Source organism: Hemitrygon akajei, chromosome 1 (genome assembly GCF_048418815.1).
Source record: "Hemitrygon akajei chromosome 1, sHemAka1.3, whole genome shotgun sequence".
Taxonomy (NCBI): Eukaryota; Metazoa; Chordata; class Chondrichthyes; order Myliobatiformes; family Dasyatidae; genus Hemitrygon; species Hemitrygon akajei.
In genome coordinates, this window is record NC_133124.1 from 68,465,217 (window position 1) to 68,487,115 (window position 21,899).

General features: G+C 47.3%; 1 protein-coding gene across 1 annotated transcript in view; it reads right to left on the bottom strand.

Annotated features, from left to right (window-relative positions):
* Window positions 1–21,899, bottom strand: part of sspo (SCO-spondin) — a 288,864-nt gene that overhangs the window by 194,071 nt on the left and 72,894 nt on the right. Inside the window, exons 28-36 of the mRNA XM_073052198.1 lie at window positions 21,239–21,361; window positions 20,860–20,960; window positions 18,554–18,791; window positions 9,184–9,333; window positions 7,860–8,000; window positions 7,146–7,328; window positions 5,932–6,082; window positions 5,220–5,379; window positions 1,814–1,868 (exon numbers count right to left, since the gene is read on the bottom strand). Of these exons, the coding sequence (XP_072908299.1) occupies window positions 1,814–1,868; window positions 5,220–5,379; window positions 5,932–6,082; window positions 7,146–7,328; window positions 7,860–8,000; window positions 9,184–9,333; window positions 18,554–18,791; window positions 20,860–20,960; window positions 21,239–21,361 (1,302 nt within the window). The remainder of the gene's footprint in view (window positions 1–1,813; window positions 1,869–5,219; window positions 5,380–5,931; window positions 6,083–7,145; window positions 7,329–7,859; window positions 8,001–9,183; window positions 9,334–18,553; window positions 18,792–20,859; window positions 20,961–21,238; window positions 21,362–21,899) is intronic.

The following is a 21,899-nucleotide window of genomic DNA, read 5'->3' on the forward strand; positions in this document are numbered from 1 at the left end:
CAGGAGACCAGAGTACAATGTCAGTGCATTCTGTTTGTTACCCTCTGAATCTGACAGACCAACTTGTCCTTTTGCCCTCTTCCATTGAGCCAATAGATTCCACAAATGTCGGTGGTGTAATGGACAATGAGGGAGGTTGTCCAAGGATTGGCCAGGATACAGATTAGGTGGAAAGGTTAGAGGAACTTTAGTGGATAAAGTTTAATCCAAAAGAGAGGGATGTGAAACATTTTAGGAAGTCAGAAAAAGGGAGGACATGTAGAGTAAATGAGAGGTATCTATAAGGAATATTGAACAGAGAAACTTTAGGATTCCCTGAAAGTGGTGGTACAGGTAGAGAGGTTGGTGAAGGGGGTGCTCACCTTATCTTCATGAAATGGTGCATGGAATATAGAGGTTGGAGTGTCACAGCTTCACAGGTTACATTGTACTCGGAGTATTATTGGAGTATATAGTTACCACATCATAGGAGACAAGTACTGTGAGGACAATGAAGGAAGTTATGAGGATTTACAAATGAGTCTTGATTAGCTGGGTAATTGGGCTGAGGAATGGCAAATGGAGTTACATTCAGTTAAGGACAACATATTTTATGAAGACAAATCCAGGTATGTCTTCCTTAGTGAACGGAAGGGCCCTGAGGAGTGATGTAGAACAGTAGGACCTAGAAATACAAGTACACAGTTCTCTGAAAGTGAAATTACAGGTAGACAAGATGGTAAATTCACTTGGCATGCCAGCCTTCACTGAGTGCAGAAGGTGAACTATGTTGCAGTTCTACAAGAGGTCAGTGAGGCCACATTTGGAGTATTGTGTTCAGTTTTGGTCACACTGTTATAGGAAAGAAGCAACTAAGCTGGAAAGAGTGCAAATGAGATTTATGAAGATGCTGCCAGGATTTGAGAGACTAATTTATTATGAGAGGTTGAGCAGGTTGGGACTTTATTCACTGAGACATGTGAGAATTACAGGTGATCTTATAATAGGGCATCGACAGGGTGCATGTTTACTATCTTTTCCCCAGGGTTGGAAGATCAAGAAATATAGGCCATGGGTTTAAGGTGAGATGGAAGAGACTTAATAGAAACTTGCAGGGCAGTATTTTCACCCAAAGAGTGGACAAAATAAGGAATCAGCAGTCAGCAAAAGTGGTAGAAGCAGATATATTAACAACAGTTAATATACAGTTGTACAGGTACTTGAATAGGAAAGTTTTAGAGGAATGGGACAAATGGGACTAGCTTGGAGGGGAACTTTACTCAGCATGAACCACTTGGTCTGAAGGGCCTGTTTCGTGCTGTATGATTGTACAGAGAGAATGCAAAGGATGTTGGCTGGATTGGAGGTCTGGGTAAATGGGCAGAGATTGGATGGGCTGGGCTTGTGTTCCCTGTTGGGAAAGAAATGAGGGGGGAGAGCCTCATCGAGATAACTAAGATTGAACAGTAAGTGGTGTCAATAGGGCACGTAGATAGTTAGAATCTTTACCCCAAGGTAGGGGTATAACAAACATGGTGAAAGTAAGGGGAAAGTACTTTTTTTAAAACAAAAGGTGGTGTGATATCTGGAACTCACTGCCAGAGGAACAGCCACTATCAGCACAGTGAATAGACATTTATATGGGCAGGTACGGTAGGATACGATCCTATCACAGGCAAATTGGATTAGTGTAGATGGGTTAAGAAGTTTGGCACAGATGTACTAGGCTGAAGAACCAGTTTCTGTGCTATGACCACAACTCCCCAACTTTCCTCAGTGACAATTCTTCCCCAAGGATGCAGAGTTCCTGTGAACTGCTTTCCCTCCTCCTCACCTGGCTTGGCACAGTAACAGCATGTCTCTGCCGATCCTTCAATCAGTTGCTGACCCTGTGCGGAAATGTTATAGGTTAGTGTGATCCTGCAACCCACGCTCCCCCACCATTCAAGCAAAGCTGAAGGTACTGCAACAGTATTACTTATTCATGCTGTTCCGTCTGCCCCTTTCCACCTTCTCCCACACTCATCCGTTCCACCTCTTCCCACCTGCCTGACCTCATTCATCCAGGCTCCCATCATCACAGTGATGCTACTCTGACCCCAGCAGCCTACTCTCAGTAACCATGCCCTCCTATAATGGCCCCCCTGCCTCCTGGGGTTGCTGAATGTTGTCTTGTGGGTCATGGATCCCTCCCAAGAAAGGGTTCGCCATGACTGGGATCCAAGGATCAGCAGATTGGGAACGATTGGGAAACTTGGTCCAGGTTAGGAGATCAAGGATCACAGGGTGCAGTTCCTTTCGTATGACAGTCCCTGGCCACAGTAGATCAAAGGCGCAACACACTGGGAGAGACCAATCAAGGAAGAAATTGTGAGGTGATCACGAAAGCTACAAGTGTCTAGGTCGGGAGACAACAGCTAAAGCAGTAATTACCCAGGAACAAGGTGCAGGAGAAACTGCTTTGTAAGGAGGGAGGAACCTGGGAAAACTACAGCCACAGAGCTCATTTTTGGTTTGTTTAGACTCGGGTCCTCAGGTCCTGATGGCCTTAGCCCTAGGGTTTCATGTGCATAGTCAGGTAGACAGTTCCAAACTCCTCTCAATTTGGAGAAAATTCCATTAGAGTGGAAAATAACAAATGTAAGATTCTGTATTCAAAAAGAGATTAAGTCAGGAAGCATTTCAGCACCAGTCACAGAGAGACTGCTGGAAACCATCACTAAAGATGTGATAGCAGGAATCTTGGAAAAATTCAAGGTATTCAGACCCCGTCAAATGGTCTTGTGAACAGAAAGTGACGTTTGACAACTTTATTTGGCTTCTTTGATGAAGTGACCTGTGGTGTCAGTAATGAGAACCAGTATAACCATTCGCATACTGTAACTCAGTTTCCAGAAGGCATTCAATAATGTGCCATAAAAAAGATTATTCCTGAAAATAACAGCTCATTGCATGGAGGTAGCAAGATGATGTGGGCAAAGGAAATGAGGAGCCAACACAAACTGGAACCAATGTCTGAACCCTAACATTTTCCCATTGACATGAATGACTCAGTGTTGGTGCAGAAGGTGTGGGTGATCACTGTGCTGTTGGCACAGACATAAGCAGAATGTAGGAGGCTACAGAGGGGTGCAGGTAAGTTGCACGACCTGCAAGATCTAGCACATGTAGTACAATGTGAGAAAGTGTAAAACTGCCCATTTTAGCAGTTCCTAAATGGTGAGAGAGTACAGAACCCCAAAATACAGAGGAATCTGGAAGCAGATGATTGAAGTTTTACCTGGAAACGTGGGTTGCCTACAAGGAAAGGCTACACTTGTAATTGCCGGAGATGGGGGGTGGTGGGGGCTATGACTGAATTGTATCAGATCAATAGGCTAACAGGTAACAGATCCTGGGTAAACAAGTGAATAGTCGATTACTGCAGGAACACAGGAGTGTGGATGAGATGACCATCAGATCAATACGAAATGGTGCACCCGAATCAAGCAGCTGAGTGTGGGAGGTGTGTGATCTTACCCATCACGTGCCTAGGGGAGGTTTAACTGTGGCGTTACCTGCAGGAAATCTAGACACAGGGTGATTGATCTGGGTTTCCAGTTTGCTGGGACTGTAATGGGAGATGTAGTTACTCAGTATGAGGTGTTGGACTGTTTCATTGCCACCTGTTATACAGATGGTGCCATTAGAAATGGTGGTTTTACAGCATAGAACAGAACAGCACAGGAACAGGCCAGAATGCCATGCCAAACCAATTAAATGGCTAACTAAACTAATCTCTTACACAATGTCCATATCCTTCCATTTTCCTCACATTCATGTACCTATCAAAACGTCTCTTAAATCTCCCTCACGTTTCTGCCCCTACCACCACCCAAGAGGTACATTCCAGGCACCCACCACTCCGGTAAAATGCCTGCCTCTCACAACTCCTTTAACATTACCCCCTCTCACCTTAAATGCACACCCTCTGGTATTAGACATTTCAACCCTGGGAAAAAGCACTGACTCTCTACTCTATCTATGCCTCGCGTAATCTTATAAACCTCAATCAGATCTCCCTTAGTCTCCACCGCTTCATAGAAAACAAATGAAGTTTGTCTAATCTCTCCTGATAGTACATGCTCTCTAATCGAGGCAACACCCTGGTAATCCTCTTCTGCTCCCTCTCCTAAGCCTAGACATCCTCTCCAGTTGACTCCTCTGGTCAAACGTTTCCTGTTCGGAACACCCTCAATTTGGCCTGAGTCATGAGGAGACAGTGTCTGGAGAATGAGGAGATGTTTCAAAGTGCTTGTAAAATGAAGGATGAAGGGGGAGGGCTAATTTCATTTAGCAGAGATCAGTAACTAGTAACATCTTTCACGTGTGAAACACTCAGAGACGGAAGAGGAGGACTTGGCCCCAAAGATCAGTTGTGGTGGGGAGGTGGGGGAAATCAGGAATCCTCTGAGCAAGAGAGTGGTAGACATAGAAATTGTTGCAATTTGAAACATACCCAGCTCAACAATAACTCTGCCATGGACAGTCCCAAGCCCAGCTGTGAAAGGAGGAAGTTTGGGCTTGGGGCTAAAACCCCTGTGCTACAGAAATGCCAACAGAAGCTCCAAATACCTCATCCCTGGAGAGGAAGGATACTCGAAGATGGGTTACACTTGAGTACAACTTGAAAAACTGGCCCAGGATAGATTACCCTAGCGAGCATCTGTCAGCAGACTATGCCCCAGAAGGGGTTTTGGGCTTAAGAAGAAGATGACTCAAGTCGGCAATGAAAGGGGAGCTGAGAACTAGGACTAACAGGTCAACTTGGGCATGTTGAAGGGAGAGAGGAGTGAATGCTTCATTTTCATCCTGTGAATTTCTAGGAACCGTCAGATCTCATGGCTTTGAAGAGGATGCAGAGTGACTTATTGGAGTGGTAAATGCCCCCCTTTCCTGTGGAGACATAGGAGAGGCTGGGACTGTTTGCCTTAGAGGGGAAAGTCACAGGGAGATGTGTCGAGGTGGGGGAAGCTGATAGATTTGGTAGAGCTGTTTGCTTTAGGAGGGCGGGAACCCAGAGGGACAGAATAAAGGGAATCAGTAACGTAGCTGGGGTGAGGAGGTGGATGCTCTTCTTTCAGACTCCCAACAACTCATCTCTCCATGTCAATCCCACTAATACCCTAATACTGTACCAGAACATTTCAATCGTTACCCCCCCCCCCCCCCCCAACCAAACTACTGCATGTACACCTTACCTGTGGACAGCCAGCTGCAGTGTGGGGACAGTATGTGGAGCAATCAATTTGCTGCTCTTCCAAACACTGACAAACTTCACACTGTCCAACCCGCCAACGCTCACCCATCAGAAAGGACCTGCCCTGGGAGGTGCAGTCCTGGCAAGCTGTAGTCTGGCACCTGAACAGAGAGACAACGATGATAAAGGGAGAAAGGGCCATTTGAATGCCCCAAACACAGCTACTCAGGTACCAAGTCAGACCAGAACCCCAACCCTAACACATCCCAAGATCTCATCTCCAATCCCAAACCACAACATAACAAACACAGGACTCAGACTCAAACCCTACTGTAATCCTGGATCTTAATATGGGCCCAGGACTAATACCAATCAAACATCTCAAATCCGAGGTTTTTAGCCACAAAACTAACTGAGGAGCTGTTCCCACTCCAGGAGCCCAAACCCAATGGAGAGAGGATCTCCACTCCAACACTTGATCCCAATTTCAACACTAAGCAAGTCCTTTACACTGGACCCTAACCCCAACCATCAAAAGCCCAACCTCAAGAGCAGCAAGAACAAGTACTCACAAGCCAAGAATCACAACTGCAAACCGGTGATCCCAACCCAAACCTGATCCCAGGGCTCCACCCAGCACAATGATTTAAACCCGAGCCTCAAGGCCATTTGCATTCCCTGGTCTCCTAACCCTATTTGCTGCTGGGAGTTACCTGCGAGCTTTGCGGTAAATGCCACGGCACTGGTTCCCCTGTCCACGCTGCTTGGGGTTGTTGGGGCTGCGGAATGACCACTGGACACTCTGGACTCCGCAGGGTCCCAGGCACTCTCCCCAGGGAGACCAATTCGACCAGCCGCAGTCCACTGGGGCCAATAGAGTTCAAACCGTTTGGTCAGAGTCGGACAGCAGGTGAATGTCTCCAGAAATTCCCACTGACCAAGGTGCCAGACCCACAATTACCCTTCCCACACTCCCTGTTCAATCACAGCTTGTTGCCCATTTACATGCAACCCCCCCTGCATTACTCAGCACCCTCCCTCTCCCACACTTTTCACCCCCCGCACCAACCCTCCCCATCTCACACCCCTTCCTCTTACACCATCCAGCACCCTCCCCATCCCACACCATTCACCCTGACACCATCCCTCTCGCCCCTTCCCTCCCCTTCTGAACACCCTCCATCCTCCTACTCACCTCCCTCCCATTCTCCTCACCCTGACCAACCCTCCACGTCCCACACCATTCACCCTGACACCATCCCTCTCGCCCCTTCCCTCCCCTTCTGAACACCCTCCATCCTCCTACTCACCTCCCTCCCATACTCTTCACCCTCACACCATCCCTCCCCGTCCCACACCATTCACCCCGTTACCATTCCTCCCTCACCCCTCCACATCTCACACCTTCCCTCCTCTTCAAACAACTATCCTCATACTCATCACCCTTCCATAGTCTTCGGCCTCACACCAACCCTCTCCATCCCATCCCACTCCCTCCCTCCCCATCCCACACCATTCACTCTTGCACCACCCTTCCACCTCCTCCTTCCCTCCCACATTCTCTCACTCCTGACACACCCTCCCTCCCCTTCCCAACACCCCCTTTACCCTCCTACACCTCTCTCCCTTTACATCCCACACTCCCCCAACTCATCTAAGCACAGCCCAACCCCACACTGACACGGCCCCCACGAGCTGCATGTGTCCTGGCACTCTGCTGTTACCCTCCACCCATCCCCATCCTTTGTCTGTGATCCCATCACCCCACCCCACCTGCTACCCTTGACACCGCACTCTCACCCTCTGCCTGTGACCTTGACACCACACTCACCTCTGCATGTGACCTCATCACCACACCCCCACACTCCACATGTAAATCCCAGCTCCCGAAATCTCCATCCCACCCACCCACCCACCACTTGGTTACCTGAGCAGACTGGGTTCAGGCGACACTGCTGCAGACGGCCATCCATACAGGTACAGAGCTCACAGTTAACCTTGACTGTCTGACCAGGCCAGTACTTGACCCCATCCACGTAACACGGACAGTCAGCAGGGTGGACACAGCCCTGCTCTACATCCAGCACCAGTCCGTCTGGGCACCAGCAACCTATACACAGGAGACTTGTCAGAAAGCCAGAAGACGGCAGCCTCCAACCCCCCCCCCCCCCCATGTGTGTACACACACACACACCCCCACGTGTGTACACACACACACACACACACACACACACACACACACACCCCCACGTGTGTACACACACACACACACACACACACACACACACACACACCCACGTGTGTACACACACACACCCCCACGTGTGTACACACACACACACACACACACACACACACACCCCCACGTGTGTACACACACACACACACACACACACACACCCCCACGTGTGTACACACACACACACACACACACACACACACACACACACACACACACACACACACACACACACACACACACACACACACACACACACACACACACACACACACACACACACACACACACACCCCCCCCCCCCCCCATTCATTTCTGGATGGGGTGATGCACCTAACCGCTCCATGTTACAACAACCTACTAGCAACACCCTTACACCCACTTCCAGTCCTCTGCACCCACCTGAGAAACAGCTTGCAGTTTGGGGACAGCTGTCCTCTGTAGACACGTGTGCACACGTCAGCGGGCAGGTAGCGCAGTCCCGTCTGACCAGATGCCCAGGACAATGGTGGGCACTGGGACAGTCGTCTGAGTGGCAGGGAGCTGTGAGAGAGAGGAGACTGTGAGGGACATAACAGAAAGTGCTAGGAGTATTCAGCAGGTTGGGCAGCACCCATGGCGAGGGGGGGGGAGAGAAAAGAGTGCTTCAGATCAGTATGAAGGGGTTGGGGGAGTGAGGGAGGGATGGAGAGAACATGAGGGTGAAGTCAGGGTTGCCATGGGGATAAGATGTAAATGAAATGACCCAGGTGACGGGTTAATGGAGTAACAGGTCTTTCGGCCCACTTTGTGCACACAGGCTATCTGCACTAATCCTATTTGCCTACATCAGGTCCAAATCCTTTATGCCTTGTCTAAATATCTTTTTCAGGGCAGAAAGATCCTTACCGTTTACCCTATATACATCTCTTACAACCTTACATCATCAATTTTCAGTATTCCAGAAGCTTGCAGTACAGCACTGGTTACAGACTTCCAATCAGCAAAGCATTTTTCCACACCTCCTTTCTCCTATCACCATGTTCCTTAATCTTCTGCACTGGCTACGTGCAGGTCCTTGTGAAATGTCCAGATAGCCGATGTCTACCATCACGCCTTCATCAACCTTCTTAGTTATCTTGTTAAAAAGCATCTGTCTCTGTACTCACCAAATCACTTTACCCACAAGGTGCAATGCCTTCTCTGCTTTCACCAGGTCCTCATTTACACTGTTAAAATCAGCCTTCTCCCAATTCAGGATGTGAAGGATCAACAGAAATGTGCTCCTTCAGCGTCCTCCTCTCCAAGGAAAACAAACCCAGGCAATCCACTGTCTGCTCAGAACAGAAATGCTTCATCACAGGGAGCATCCTGTATACATCCCTCTCGCAATCTGCACACAATAATCCAGCCACAGCTTAACTAACAGCATTATACCATAACCTCCATTCTCATATTCTATACCCCAGCCTTTGAAGACCACCTTCAAATGCCTACTTTACTACTGAATCCGCCTGCATTGTTACCACCTGGACACACACCGAGGTCCCTCTGTTCCTCAATATTCTCCTGGGTCAACTGTCCCAGCAGCAACTCTCCACCCCTGCACTCTGCCTTTCACTGAGCCAGCTAGGATGCGATGGAGCACTCTGCAGCAGACCCTACCACACACCCCTGACAGACCCTTTAGCACCCTGATATCTCCTGAACCACCTCCTCCCACCGTTCCCACGGTCCAGTTACTCACTGATGTCCAGAGTGACAGGAGGCTCGGGCAGCTGTAGACAGGGCTTCCCTCCGTTCCGCGGGCTCAAACAGGTCCTCTCTCGGATGACCAGCCCCTCACAGTCTCGGGTACAGTTTGACCACTCTGTCCACTCCGTCCACTGGCCATCCTCTGCAGACAGGTGAACAGAGAGTGTCAGCTTTCTCCTCGGGAACAAACAGCACACCGGCTGAGGGTCAGGGATGATTCACATACACCTATGAATGCAAGGTTGTCTGACAAGGCCATTGCTTTCATTATCGGAAGTGGGACAGGGATGCACTGTGACCAATTGCCAACCTCACTGCTCACCACCACACTAGCTCCTCACTCTTTTTAATTAAAAAAGTTGGGAATAAAGAGCCCAATCCAGTAACTGTGGCAACTGGATTATGATAGAACCCAGAACCCAGTGTATGAAAAGGCCCTTTGGCCCATGAAGTCTGTGAAAACCAAGATATCAATCCAAACATCCCATCTACCTGCATTTGGAGTTTATCACTCCTTTCCCTGGCTGTTCTTGTGTCTGTCTAAACTCCTCTTCAGCATTGCTATTGTATCTTTTCCCACCATCGCCCCCTGTAGTCCTTCCCTGGCACCCACCATTCTCTGTGGAAAACCCCCGTGCCCTCCAGAGATTGATATTTCCTGGGTAAAAGACTGCAACCACCTACCCTGTTGATCTCTCATCATTTATAATTCCATGTATTGGTAACTTTGGGTCTGTAACAGATGAGCTGCACTAGAACGAGTGTCATCGTCAAACACAATGGACGACCATCATCATCCGCTTTGTTCATGATAAAGTTAAAGTCTGTCCCGAGCCTTATAGGCTCATCAGGCCGATGCTTATGCCCGTTTTCATGGCGTGAAGCAACTGAGAGTTCGATATCAATATCCTGGCGGGGAGGTTTGCTAAGGCTACTGGGGAGAGTTTAAACTGGAGGCTAGGACTCGCTGTATCATGCTGTCGGTTTTCTATGTTCGATGTAAAATAAACACATCTCAAACCATCAGTCTCAGCGTATCCCTTCTCTGTCACCTGCCTATCCTCCCTTTCACACCGTCTACAAGCTTTCTTGATTTGTGAGCCAACTGCCCCTTCCTTCGTCTCCTTAATTCAGTTCACACCCTCAGCAATTCTAGTTTAAACTCTCCCCAATAACCTTAGCAAACCTCCCTGCCAGGATATTGGTCCCCCTGGGATTCAAGTGCAACCCGTCCTTTTTGTACAGGTCACACCTGCCCCAAAAGAGGTCCCAATCATCCAGAAATCTGAATCCCTGCCCCCTGCTCCAATCTCTCAGCATTTATCCTCCACCTCATTCTATTCCTATACTTACTGTCACGTGGCACAGGCAGTAATCCCAAGATTACTACCTTTGAGATCCTACTTATCAACTTCCTTCCTCCCTGTAGACTGTTTTCAGGACCTCCTCCCTTTTCATACCTACGTTGTTGGTACCAATATGTACCACAACCTTTGGCTGTTCACCTTCCCACTTCAGGATGTCATGGACGTGATCAGAAACATCCCGGACTCTGGCACCTGGGAGGCAAACTACTATCCGCGTTTCTTTCCTGTGGCACAGCATCGCCTGATTGACCTCCTAACTATAGAGTCCCCTATCACTGCTGCCATCCTCTTCCTTTCCCTACCCTGCTGAGCCACAGGGCCAGACTCTGTGCCAGAGGCGTGGCCACATTGCTTCCCTCAGGTAGGCTGTCCCCCCCAACAGTACTCAAACAGGAGTATTTATTGTTAAGGGGGACAGACACAGGGGTACTTCTCTAGTATCTGACTCATGCCCTTCCCTCTCCTGACTGTTACCCACTTATTTGTCTCCCGAGGCCCCAGTGTGACTACTTGCCTATAGCTCCACTCTATCACCTCCTCACTTTCCCTGACCAGACAAAGGTCATCAAGCTGCATCTCCAGTTCCCTAACCCAGTCCCTAAGGAGCTGCAGCTCGACGCACCTGGTGCAGATGCGGCCATCCGGGAGGCTGGGAGTCTCCCAGACATCCCACATCTGACACCCAGTACGGAACATTGGCCTCAACACATACTTCCTATTCTTCACAAGTAAGCTACCTTACCTCGACACATTATCGATGAAGCTCTGTTGAGCTAAAGCCCTCCTACTCTGACTCCCTCTATTCCGTCGCCTGCTCATCCAATGCTCACTCTATAAAGCTGTCTTCTTTTTGTACTCTTCCTGCCAGTCTAACTCGCTGACATCCACGCACCTGTGCAGTCATTCCTCGTTCTCTCAGAGCACTTTGCTCACACCTACCCTCATTTTACCTGATCTGGACCACCAGAGGTCTGACGTCCTGAACTGGGTCAGGGCTACTGGGGAAGGGGCAACCCAATCCCAAACCACAACATCCCACAAAAAAAGGAATAAACATAGAATTCTAAACACAGTCTCAAGGTAAACACCACACGACCAAAACCTGTGTCGTCCATTTCAATTAGGGCAATTATAATGGTGTGAGGAAGAGCTTTCAGAAGCAGACAGGGTAAACAGGATAAGAGACAGGTCAGGAGAGAAACAGGCAGAAGTTCAAACAGCTGGTCTACAATGTGATGCAAGGGTTTATCCCAATCAGAAAGACGGATTCCATGAGAAAGGAGCATGATTAACAAAGGAGGTTAATGTTAAATCGAAATCTGGAGTGTATGAAATGGCAAAGTCTGGTGACAGACCAAGCGAGTTTTAGAATTCAAGAGAAGAAGACAACAAAGTTCAAAAGAAGAGAGAAAATGAAGAGAAAACTTACATGTATAAAGACAAATGGGAGAAGCATCTAATGATATACAAATCGGAAGAGTCAGGTGAGGTAAATGTGGGGCCTCTGGAGAATGAGGCTTATGAATTAGTAATAGCAAATAAAGAACAGGAAGTAATGTTGAATACATTTATGCACAAGTCTTCACCAAGAAAGAAATTGTTAAAAACCCCTAAGATATCAGGTGAACTGATTTCAAATAACATGGTTGCACTCAGAGGGGGAAAGAATGGATGGGTCGTCAGCTGATTCTTTATGGGTAGAACTCCTCAAAAATAAGTACACCGCTTTGGATATTTTTGTGGGGTATGACCTCCCGAGAGAATGCCACGGCAACCAGGTTACAGGCACTGAGCATGGGTCTGTGGTGCAGAAGGGAAAGAGAGAGAAGGGTGCGGAAGTGATAGGAGACTCAATAATGAAGGGAACAGACAGGAGATTCTGTGGATGTCAACAGGACACCCGAATGGTATGTTGCCTTCCAGGTGCCAGAGTCAGGGATACCTCAGATTGCATCCACAACATTTTTGAGAGGGAGGGAGAGCAGCCAGGTGTCTTGGTACAAATTGGTACCAATGATATAGGAAGGAAAAGCAAAGAGGTCCTGGAAAGAGAATTTAGAGAGCTCGGCAGAAAGCTGAGAAGCAGAACCTCCAGGGTAGTAATTTCTGGATTGCTGCCTGTGCCACGCACCAGTGAGGGTAGAAACAGGATGATTTGGCAGGTAAATGCGTGACTGAGAACCTGGTGCAGGGGGCAGGGCTTCAGATGCATGGATCATTGGGATCTCTTGTGGGGAAGGTATGACCTCTTCAAAAGTGAAGGGTTGCACCTGAACCCGTGGGGGACCGATATTCTCACAGGCAGGTTTACTAGAGCTGTTGGGGAGGGTTTAAACTAACTTGGCAGTGGGATGGGAACTGGAGTGAAGGGACTCAGGATAGGACAGATGGTAAAAAAGTAAAGACAGCGTACAGTCAGACTGTCAGGAAGGGCAGGCAGGTGATGAGACATAGTTGCAGCCAACAGAGTGAGTATTGGTACATTAGGGATGCAAAATCAAAAAGGGTAGCAAATATGGTACTCAAGGTGTTGTATCTCAATGCATGGAGTATAAGAAATAAGGTGGATGATCGTGTTGAACTATTTCTGATTGCCAGGTATGATGTTGTGGCCATCACTAAATAATGGCTGAAGGATGGTGGTAGCTGAATGTCTAAGGTTACACTTTGTTTCGGAGGTTCCACACGGTAGGCTTATTCAGAAAGTCAGAAGGCATGGGATCCAGTGAAGTTTGGCCAGGTGGATTCAGAATTGGCTTGCCTGCAGAAAGCAGAGGGTCGTGGTGGAGGGAGTACATTCAGATTGGAGGGTTGTGACTAGTGGTGTCCCACAAGGATCGGTTCTGGGACCTCTACTCTTTGTGATTTTTATTAACGACCTGGATATGGGGTTAGAAGAATGGGTTGGCAAGTTTGCAGATGACACAAAGGTTGGTGGTGTTGTGGATAGTGTAGAGGATTGTCAAAGATTGCAGAGAGACATTGATAGGATGCAGAAGTGAGCTGAGAAGTGGCAGATGGAGTTCAACCCAGAGAAGTGTGAGGTGGTACACTTCAGAAGGACAAACTCCAAGGCAGAGTACAAAGTAAATGGCAGGATATTTGGAAGTGGAGGAGCAGAGGGATCTGGGGGTACATGTCCACAGATCCCTGAAAGTTGCCTCACAGGTTGGTAGGGTAGTTAAGAAAGCTTATGGAGTGTTAGCTTTCATAAGTCGAGGGATAGAGTTTAAGAGACGCAATGTAATGATGCAGCTCTATAAAACTCTGGTTAGGCTACACTTGGAGTACTGTGTCCAGTTCTGGTCACCTCACTATAGGAAGGATGTGGAAGCATTGGAAAGGGTACAGAGGAGATTTACCAGGATGCTGCCTGGTTTAGAGAGTATAGATTATGATCAGAGATTAAGGGAGCTAGGGCTTTACTTTTTGGAGAGGAGGAGGATAAGAGGAGACATGATAGAGGTATACAAGATTTAAGAGGAATAGACAGAGTGGATAACCAGAACCACTTCCCCAGGGCACCACTGCTCAGTAAAAGAGGACATGGCTTTAAGGTAAGGGGTGGAAAGTTCAAGGGGGATATTAGAGGAAGGTTTTTTACTCAGACAGTGGTTGGTGTGTGGAATGCACTGCCTGAGTCAGTGGTGGAGGCAGATACACTAGTGAAATTTAAGAGACTACTAGACAAGTATATGGAGGAATTTAAGGTGGGGGGGGGGGTATATGGGAGGCAGGGTTTAAGGGTCGGCACAACATTGTGGGCTGAAGGGCCTGAAATGTGCTGTATTGTTCTATGTTCTATGGATAGGAAGGTAGACAGAGGGGGATGCATGGCTCTGCTGGTAAAGAATGGGATCAAATCAGTAGAAGGATGTGATATAGGGTTGGAAGATGTTGAATCCTTGTGGGTTAGTTAAGAAACTGCAAGGGTAAAAGGACCCGGATGCAGTTATATACAGGCCTCCCAACAGTGGCTGGGAGGTGGACCACAGGCTACTACAGGAAATAGAAAAGGTGTGTCAAAAGGACAATGTTATGACAGTCATGGGAGATTTCATGGGATAATCAGGTTGGTGATGGATCTCAAGAGAGTGAGCTTGTTGAATGGCTACAAGTTGGCTTTTGAGGGCAGTTTGTCGTTGAGCTTACTAGAGAATCAGCTATACTGGATTGGGTGTTATGTAATGAACCAGAGGCAATGAGGGAGCTTAAGGTAAAAGAACCCTTAGAAACAAGTGAGCACAATAAGATTGAGTTCAACTTGAAATTTGATAGGGAGAAAGTAAAGCCTGGTGTATCAGTATTTCAGTGGAGTAAGGGAAATTACAGTGGCATGAGAGAGGAGCTGGCCAAAGTAAATTGTAAGGACCTGCTGGCAGGGATGTCAGCAGAGCAGGAATGGTGTGTATTTCTGGGGGGAAATGAGGAAGGTGCAGGACATATGTATTCCAGAAGTGAAGAAATACTCAAATGACAAAATAGTATAATGGTGGCTGACACGGGAAGCCAAAGCTATTGTAAAAGCAAAAGAAAGGGCATACAACAAAGCAAAAATTAGTGGGAAGATAGAGGATTGGGAAGTTTTTAAAAACCTACAAAGAGCAACTAAAAAATCATTAGTAGGCAAAAGATGAACTACGAAAGTAAGTTAGCAAATAATATCAAAGTGGATAGTAAGAATTTTTTTGAAGTATAAAAATAAAAGAGAAATGAGAGTGGAAATAGGATGACAAGAAAATGAGGCAGGAGAAATAATAATGGGGGCAAGGAGATGGCTGATGAACTAAATGAGTATTCTGCATCAGTCTTCACTGTGAAGGACACTAGCAGTATACTTGATGTTGTAGTGTGTGAAGGAAGTGGAGTGGGTTCAGTTACTGTTACAAGAGAGAAGGTGCTCAAAAAGCTGAAAGACCTAAAAGGTACATAAGTCACCCAGACCGGATGAACTACACCCTGAGGTTCTGAAAGAGGTCGTAGTAGAGATGGTGATGGCATTAGAAATGATCTTTCAAAATTCATTGGACTCTGGCATGGTTCTAGAGGACTGGAAAATTGTAAATGTCACTCCACTCTTTAAGAAAGGAGGAAGGCAGCAGAAAGGATATTATAAAGCAGTTACCTTGATCTCAGTGGTTGGGAAGATGTTAGAGTCAATTATTAAAGATGAGGTGATGGAGTACTTGGTGACACAGGATAAGGTAGCGCAAAGTCAGCATGGTTTCCTTCAGGAAAATCCTGCCTGATGAACCTGTTGGAATTCTTTGAGGAGATTACAAGTAAGATAGATAAAGGGAATGTAATGGATGTTGTATATTTGGACTTTCAGAAGGCCTCTGACTAGATACCATATATGAGGCTGCTTACCAAGTTAAGAGCCCACGGTATTACAGGGAAGTTACTAACATGGTTAGAACATTGGATGATTGGTAGGAGGCAGCGAGTGGAAACAGAAGGATCCTTTTCTGGTTGGCTGCCAGTGACTCGTGATGTTCTGCAGGGGTGGGTGTTAGGACCATTTCTTTTTATGCTGTGTATCAATGATTTAGATGATGGAATAGATGGCTTTGTTGCCAAGTTGGCAGATGATACAAAGATTGGTGGAGGGGCTGGTAGTGGTGGGGAAACAGGTAGGATGCAGAAGGACTTAGACAGATTAGGAGAATGGGCAAGAAAGTGGCAAATGAAATAAAATGTTGGAAAATGCATGGTCATGCATTTTGGTAGTAGAAATAAATGTGTAGACTATTTTCTAAGCAGGGAGAAAATCCAAAAATCTGAGATGCAAAGGTACTTGGGAGTCCTTGTATAGAGCACCCTAAAAGTTAACTTGCAGGTTGAGTCAGTGGTGAGGAAGGTAAATGCAATGTTAGCATTCATATCAAGAAGTCTAGAGTACAAGAGCAAGGATGTGATGCTGAGGCTTAATAAGGCACTGGTGAGGCCTCACCTTGAGTATTGTGTACAGTTTTGGGACCCTCATTTTAGAACAGATGTGCTGGCGTTGGAGAGGGCCCAGAGGAGGTTCACAAGGATGATTCCAGGAATGAAAGGGTTATCACATGAGGAATGTTTGATGGCTCGCGGTCTGTACTCGCTGGAATTCAGAAGGATAAGGTTGTTGGGGGGGGGGGGGGGTGATCTCATTGAAATCTTCTGAATGTTGAAAGGCCTAGACAGAGTAGATTTGGAAAGGATGTTTCCTGTGGTGGGAGCGTCTAGGACAAGAAGGCACAGCCTCAGGAAAGAGGGACGCCCATTCAAATCAGAGATGTGGAGAAATTTCTTCTGCCAGAGGGTGGCGAATTTGTGGAATTTGTTGCCACATGCAGCCATGGAGGCCAGGTCGTTGGGTGTATTTAAGGTAGACGTTGATAGGTTCTTGATTGGACATGGCAGTAAAGGTTATGGGGAGAAGGCTGGGAAATGGGGTTGAGGAGGGGAAAAGAAGTGTCAGCCATAATTGAATGGTGGAGCAGACCCAATGGGCCAAATGGCCCAATTCTGCTCCTATGTCTTCTGATAAAGGTGCAATCACCAGATAGCCATTAAAACACTGAGGTGCCAATACGCAGGCAGATTAAGGAGCAAACTCAACTTTCTCAGCACAATCTGGGAATGCCATAGAGCAAAAGATTTAGAAGGGGCAAACTTGTTACGTGTGTACAAGAGGGCTTCTCGAAGCAATATATGAATAGTCCAACCAGAGGTGAAGCAAACTGGATCTTGTAAACGGGAATGAGCATGACCCAATGACTGTCCTTTCAGTGGGCGAACACTTTGAAACTGTGATCACAGCTCCTTAAGCTTTAAGATAGTATGAATAAAGATAAGTGTGTGACTTATAAGGAAAATATTAAACCAGAGGAGCATCAGACAGGAACTAGTGTGAGTTAATTAGGAAGAGTTGCTTGTGGACAAATCCACATCTGACACATGGAGCTACACACACACACACAAAGTGCTGGAGGAACGCAGCATGCCAGGCAGCATCTAGAGTTGATGTTTCAAGCTGAAACCCTCTAGCAGGACTGGAAGATAAAGCTTGTTTGGATTTCCAGCGTCTGCAGATTTTCTCTTTTTTCTGATCTGAGGAGTTTGTTTAAACACCATCTGTCCGGAATTCAGGACTGGTTTGTTCCAGAAAGAGGGAAGGACAACGATAGCCGGTTACAGGAGCCTCGGTTGGCAAGAATAAGTGTTTATTTATTGAACTACAGTGCAAAACGGGCCCTTCCAGCCTTTCGAGCCACGCAATCCCCCAATTTAAGCTGAGCCCAATTATGGGACAAGCTACAGTGACCAATTAACCTACCAACCGGTACGTCTTTGGACTGTGGGAGGAAACCGGAGCACCCAGAGGGAACCCATGTGTTCACAGGAAAAATGTACAGACTCCTTACAGGCAGCAGCAGGAAATGAACCCAGGTCACTGGTAGTTATTAACAAAGAAGGAAGCATATGTAAAGGTTTAGGAAGCTGGAACTCCAAAAAGTATTTGACAAAGTGCCACAGAAGCTATGTAACTCATGTTTAAGGTAACCTATTTTTAATTCTTTCTTACTTCTCTTCTAATACTTGTTTATCTGCACTGTAATTCTACCATGACACTGGAATTTCCTTTGGGAATGATAAAGTACCTATCTAATTGAATCTAATTCCCTGCAGAAAGGAGCAGGTTTCCAAACTTTCTAATGATGTGGACATGGAGGGAAGGGCACGTTGTGATAAGGATACTATGGTTCTGCAGTTAAATGTGGAAAGAGCTTTGGAGCCCCTGGCTCCCAAGAGATCAGGGGCTGAGCAGGGACAGAGAATCAATGTCAGGAAAGAGATCGTGAGAAAGTGAGAGCCCACTGGCTCCAACAGCAGGTGAGGGGGAATACTACAACCCTGCTGTGGACAGACAGCAAACAATTGTAATAGACCATAGTATCAGACTGAGGGCAGAGGGCATCAGACAGCAGACAGAGATTACAGGGAGTAGATTACCTGGGCATGCACGACTGAAGCATTGTTGTGTCTGCACCTTGTGCCCTCGACATTGCCGCAGCACATCCTCCGATACACTTGTACATACTCGCTGGCGAGACTGTACTCCAGCCTCACACGTTTGACTACAGTCACTCCAGGATCCCCATGGTGACCACATCCCACAATTCACTTCATCCGAAGGGAAACCTCTCGTGTCTTCAGATCCATCATTGCAATTGTTGATTCCATCACACACCTATTGAAACATCAGCAGGTAACATTCAATAACACACATCAGTACACACACCTACACACTCAGTTACACACACCAGTACACACACACTACACTCAGTAACACACACCAGTACACACACACTACACTCAGTAACACACACCAGTACACACAACAACACACTCAGTAACACACACCAGTACACACAACAACACACTCAGTAACACACACCAGTACACACACACTACACTCAGTAACACACACCAGTACACACACACTACACTCAGTAACACACACCAGTACACACAACACACTCAGTAACACACACCAGTACACACACACTACACTCAGTAACACACACCAGTACACACACACTACACTCAGTAACACACACCAGTACACACACACTACACTCAGTAACACACACCAGTACACACAACAACACACTCAGTAACACACACCAGTACACACAACAACACACTCAGTAACACACACCAGTACACACACACTACACTCAGTAACACACACCAGTACACACAACAACACACTCAGTAACACACACCAGTACACACAACAACACACTCAGTAACACACACCAGTACACAACCTACACACTCAGTAACACACACCAATACACACCTACAGACTCAGTAACACACACCAGCACACACAACAACACACTCAGTAACACACACCAGTACACACACACTACACTCAGTAACACACACCAGCACACACAACAACACACTCAGTAACACACACCAGTACACACACACTACACTCAGTAACACACACCAGCACACACAACAACACACTCAGTAACACACACCAATACACACTCAATAACACACACCAGTACACAACCAACACACTCAGTAACACACACCAGTACACACACCTACAGACTCAGTAACACACACCAGTACACACACCTACACACTCAGTAACACACACCAGTACACACACTACACACTCAGTAACACACACCAGTACACAACCAACACACTCAGTAACACACACCAGTACACACACCTACACACTCAGTAACACACACCAGTACACACACTACACACTCAATGACACACACCAGTACACAACCAACACACTCAGTAACACACACCAGTACACACACCTACACACTCAGTAACACACACCAGTACACACACCTACACACTCAATAACACACACCAGCACACACAACAACACACTCAGTAACACACACCAGTACACAACCAACACACTCAGTAACACACACCAGTACACACACCTACACACTCAGTAACACACACCAGTACACACACTACACACTCAATGACACACACCAGTACACAACCAACACACTCAGTAACACACACCAGTACACACACCTACACACTCAGTAACACACACCAGTACACACACCTACACACTCAATAACACACACCAGCACACACAACAACACACTCAGTAACACACACCAGTACACAACCAACACACTCAGTAACACACACCAGTACACACACCTACACACTCAGTAACACACACCAGCACACACACTACACTCAGTAACACACACCTACACACTCAGTAACACACACCAGCACACACACTACACTCAGTAACACACACCTACACACTCAATAACACACACCAGTACACACACTACACACTCAGTAACACACACCAGTACACACACCTACACACTCAGTAACACACACCAGTACACACACACTACACACTCAGTAACACACACCAGTACACACACACCTACACACTCAGTAACACACACCAGTACACACACACTACACACTCAGTAACACACACCAGTACACACACCTACACACTCAGTAACACACACCAGTACACACACACTACACACTCAGTAACACACACCAGTACACACACACTACACACTCAGTAACACACACCAGCACACACACTACACACTCAGTAACACACACCAGTACACACACACTACACTCAGTAACACACACTACACACTCAATGACACACACCAACACCAAACACACCAGGTAACACTCAGCTGGGCACTCTCTGTATACACCCTCTGACAGAGTCAATCATCGCTGCTGTCCGTGGCTCCAACACTTACCTGCATGAAGGTGATGCAGTTCCCGTTGGAACAGGGATACTCTGGGCAGCCGGGCGAGGTCTCGTTCCCACTGGGAGGTATTGCTGTGGGGCTGACCAGTTCTATTCAGGCACAGACACACAGAATCAGACATAGCCATCGCTCAAGCACCTACCCCTGACTCACCCACCCTCCCCAACACATCACAGATCCTTGTCCCTAACCCTTACCCACGAATCTGGTCCACCCACCCATTCCTGCCCGTTGGACAATCCAGACCTGGTCTATCCGTCTCTACCACACCCACCTCAAAAACATCTCTTACCAATCTCCGTCCTCTCAGACCTCACTTGCAACTATTCTCTCCATTTGGAGTGCTGCCCTGTTGCCCTTAACTTACCACAGTTGAGTTCATCCTCTGCCAGTGGACAGTCGGGGACCCCATTACATACACGGCTCTGCTCGATGCACACATTGTTGCTGCAGGGGAAGCTGCCAGGACAGGGTGGGATTCTCCCCGAGCCTACGGATGATCAGACACATGTTTAAAGCAGAAGGACAGGGTGGGATTCTCCCCGAGCCTACGGATGATCAGACACATGTTTAAAGCAGGAAGGACAGGGTGGGATTCTCCCCGAGCCTACGGATGATCAGACACATCTTTAAAGCAGAAGGACAGGGTGGGATTCTCCCCGAGCCTACAGATGATCAGACACATCTTTAAAGCAGAAGGACAGGGTGGGATTCTCCCCGAGCCTACGGATGATCAGACACATCATTAAAGCAGAAGGACAGGGTGGGATTCTCCCCGAGCCTACGGATGATCAGACACATCTTTAAGGCAGAAGGACAGGGCGGGATTTCCCCGAGCCTACGGATGATCAGACACATCTTTAAAGCAGAAGGACAGGGTGGGATTCTCCCCAAGCCTATGGATGATCAGACACATCTTTAAAGCAGGAAGGACAGGGTGGGATTCTCCCCGAGCCTACGGATGATCAGACACATCTTTAAAGCAGGAAGGACAGGGTGGGATTCTCCCCGAGCCTACGGATGATCAG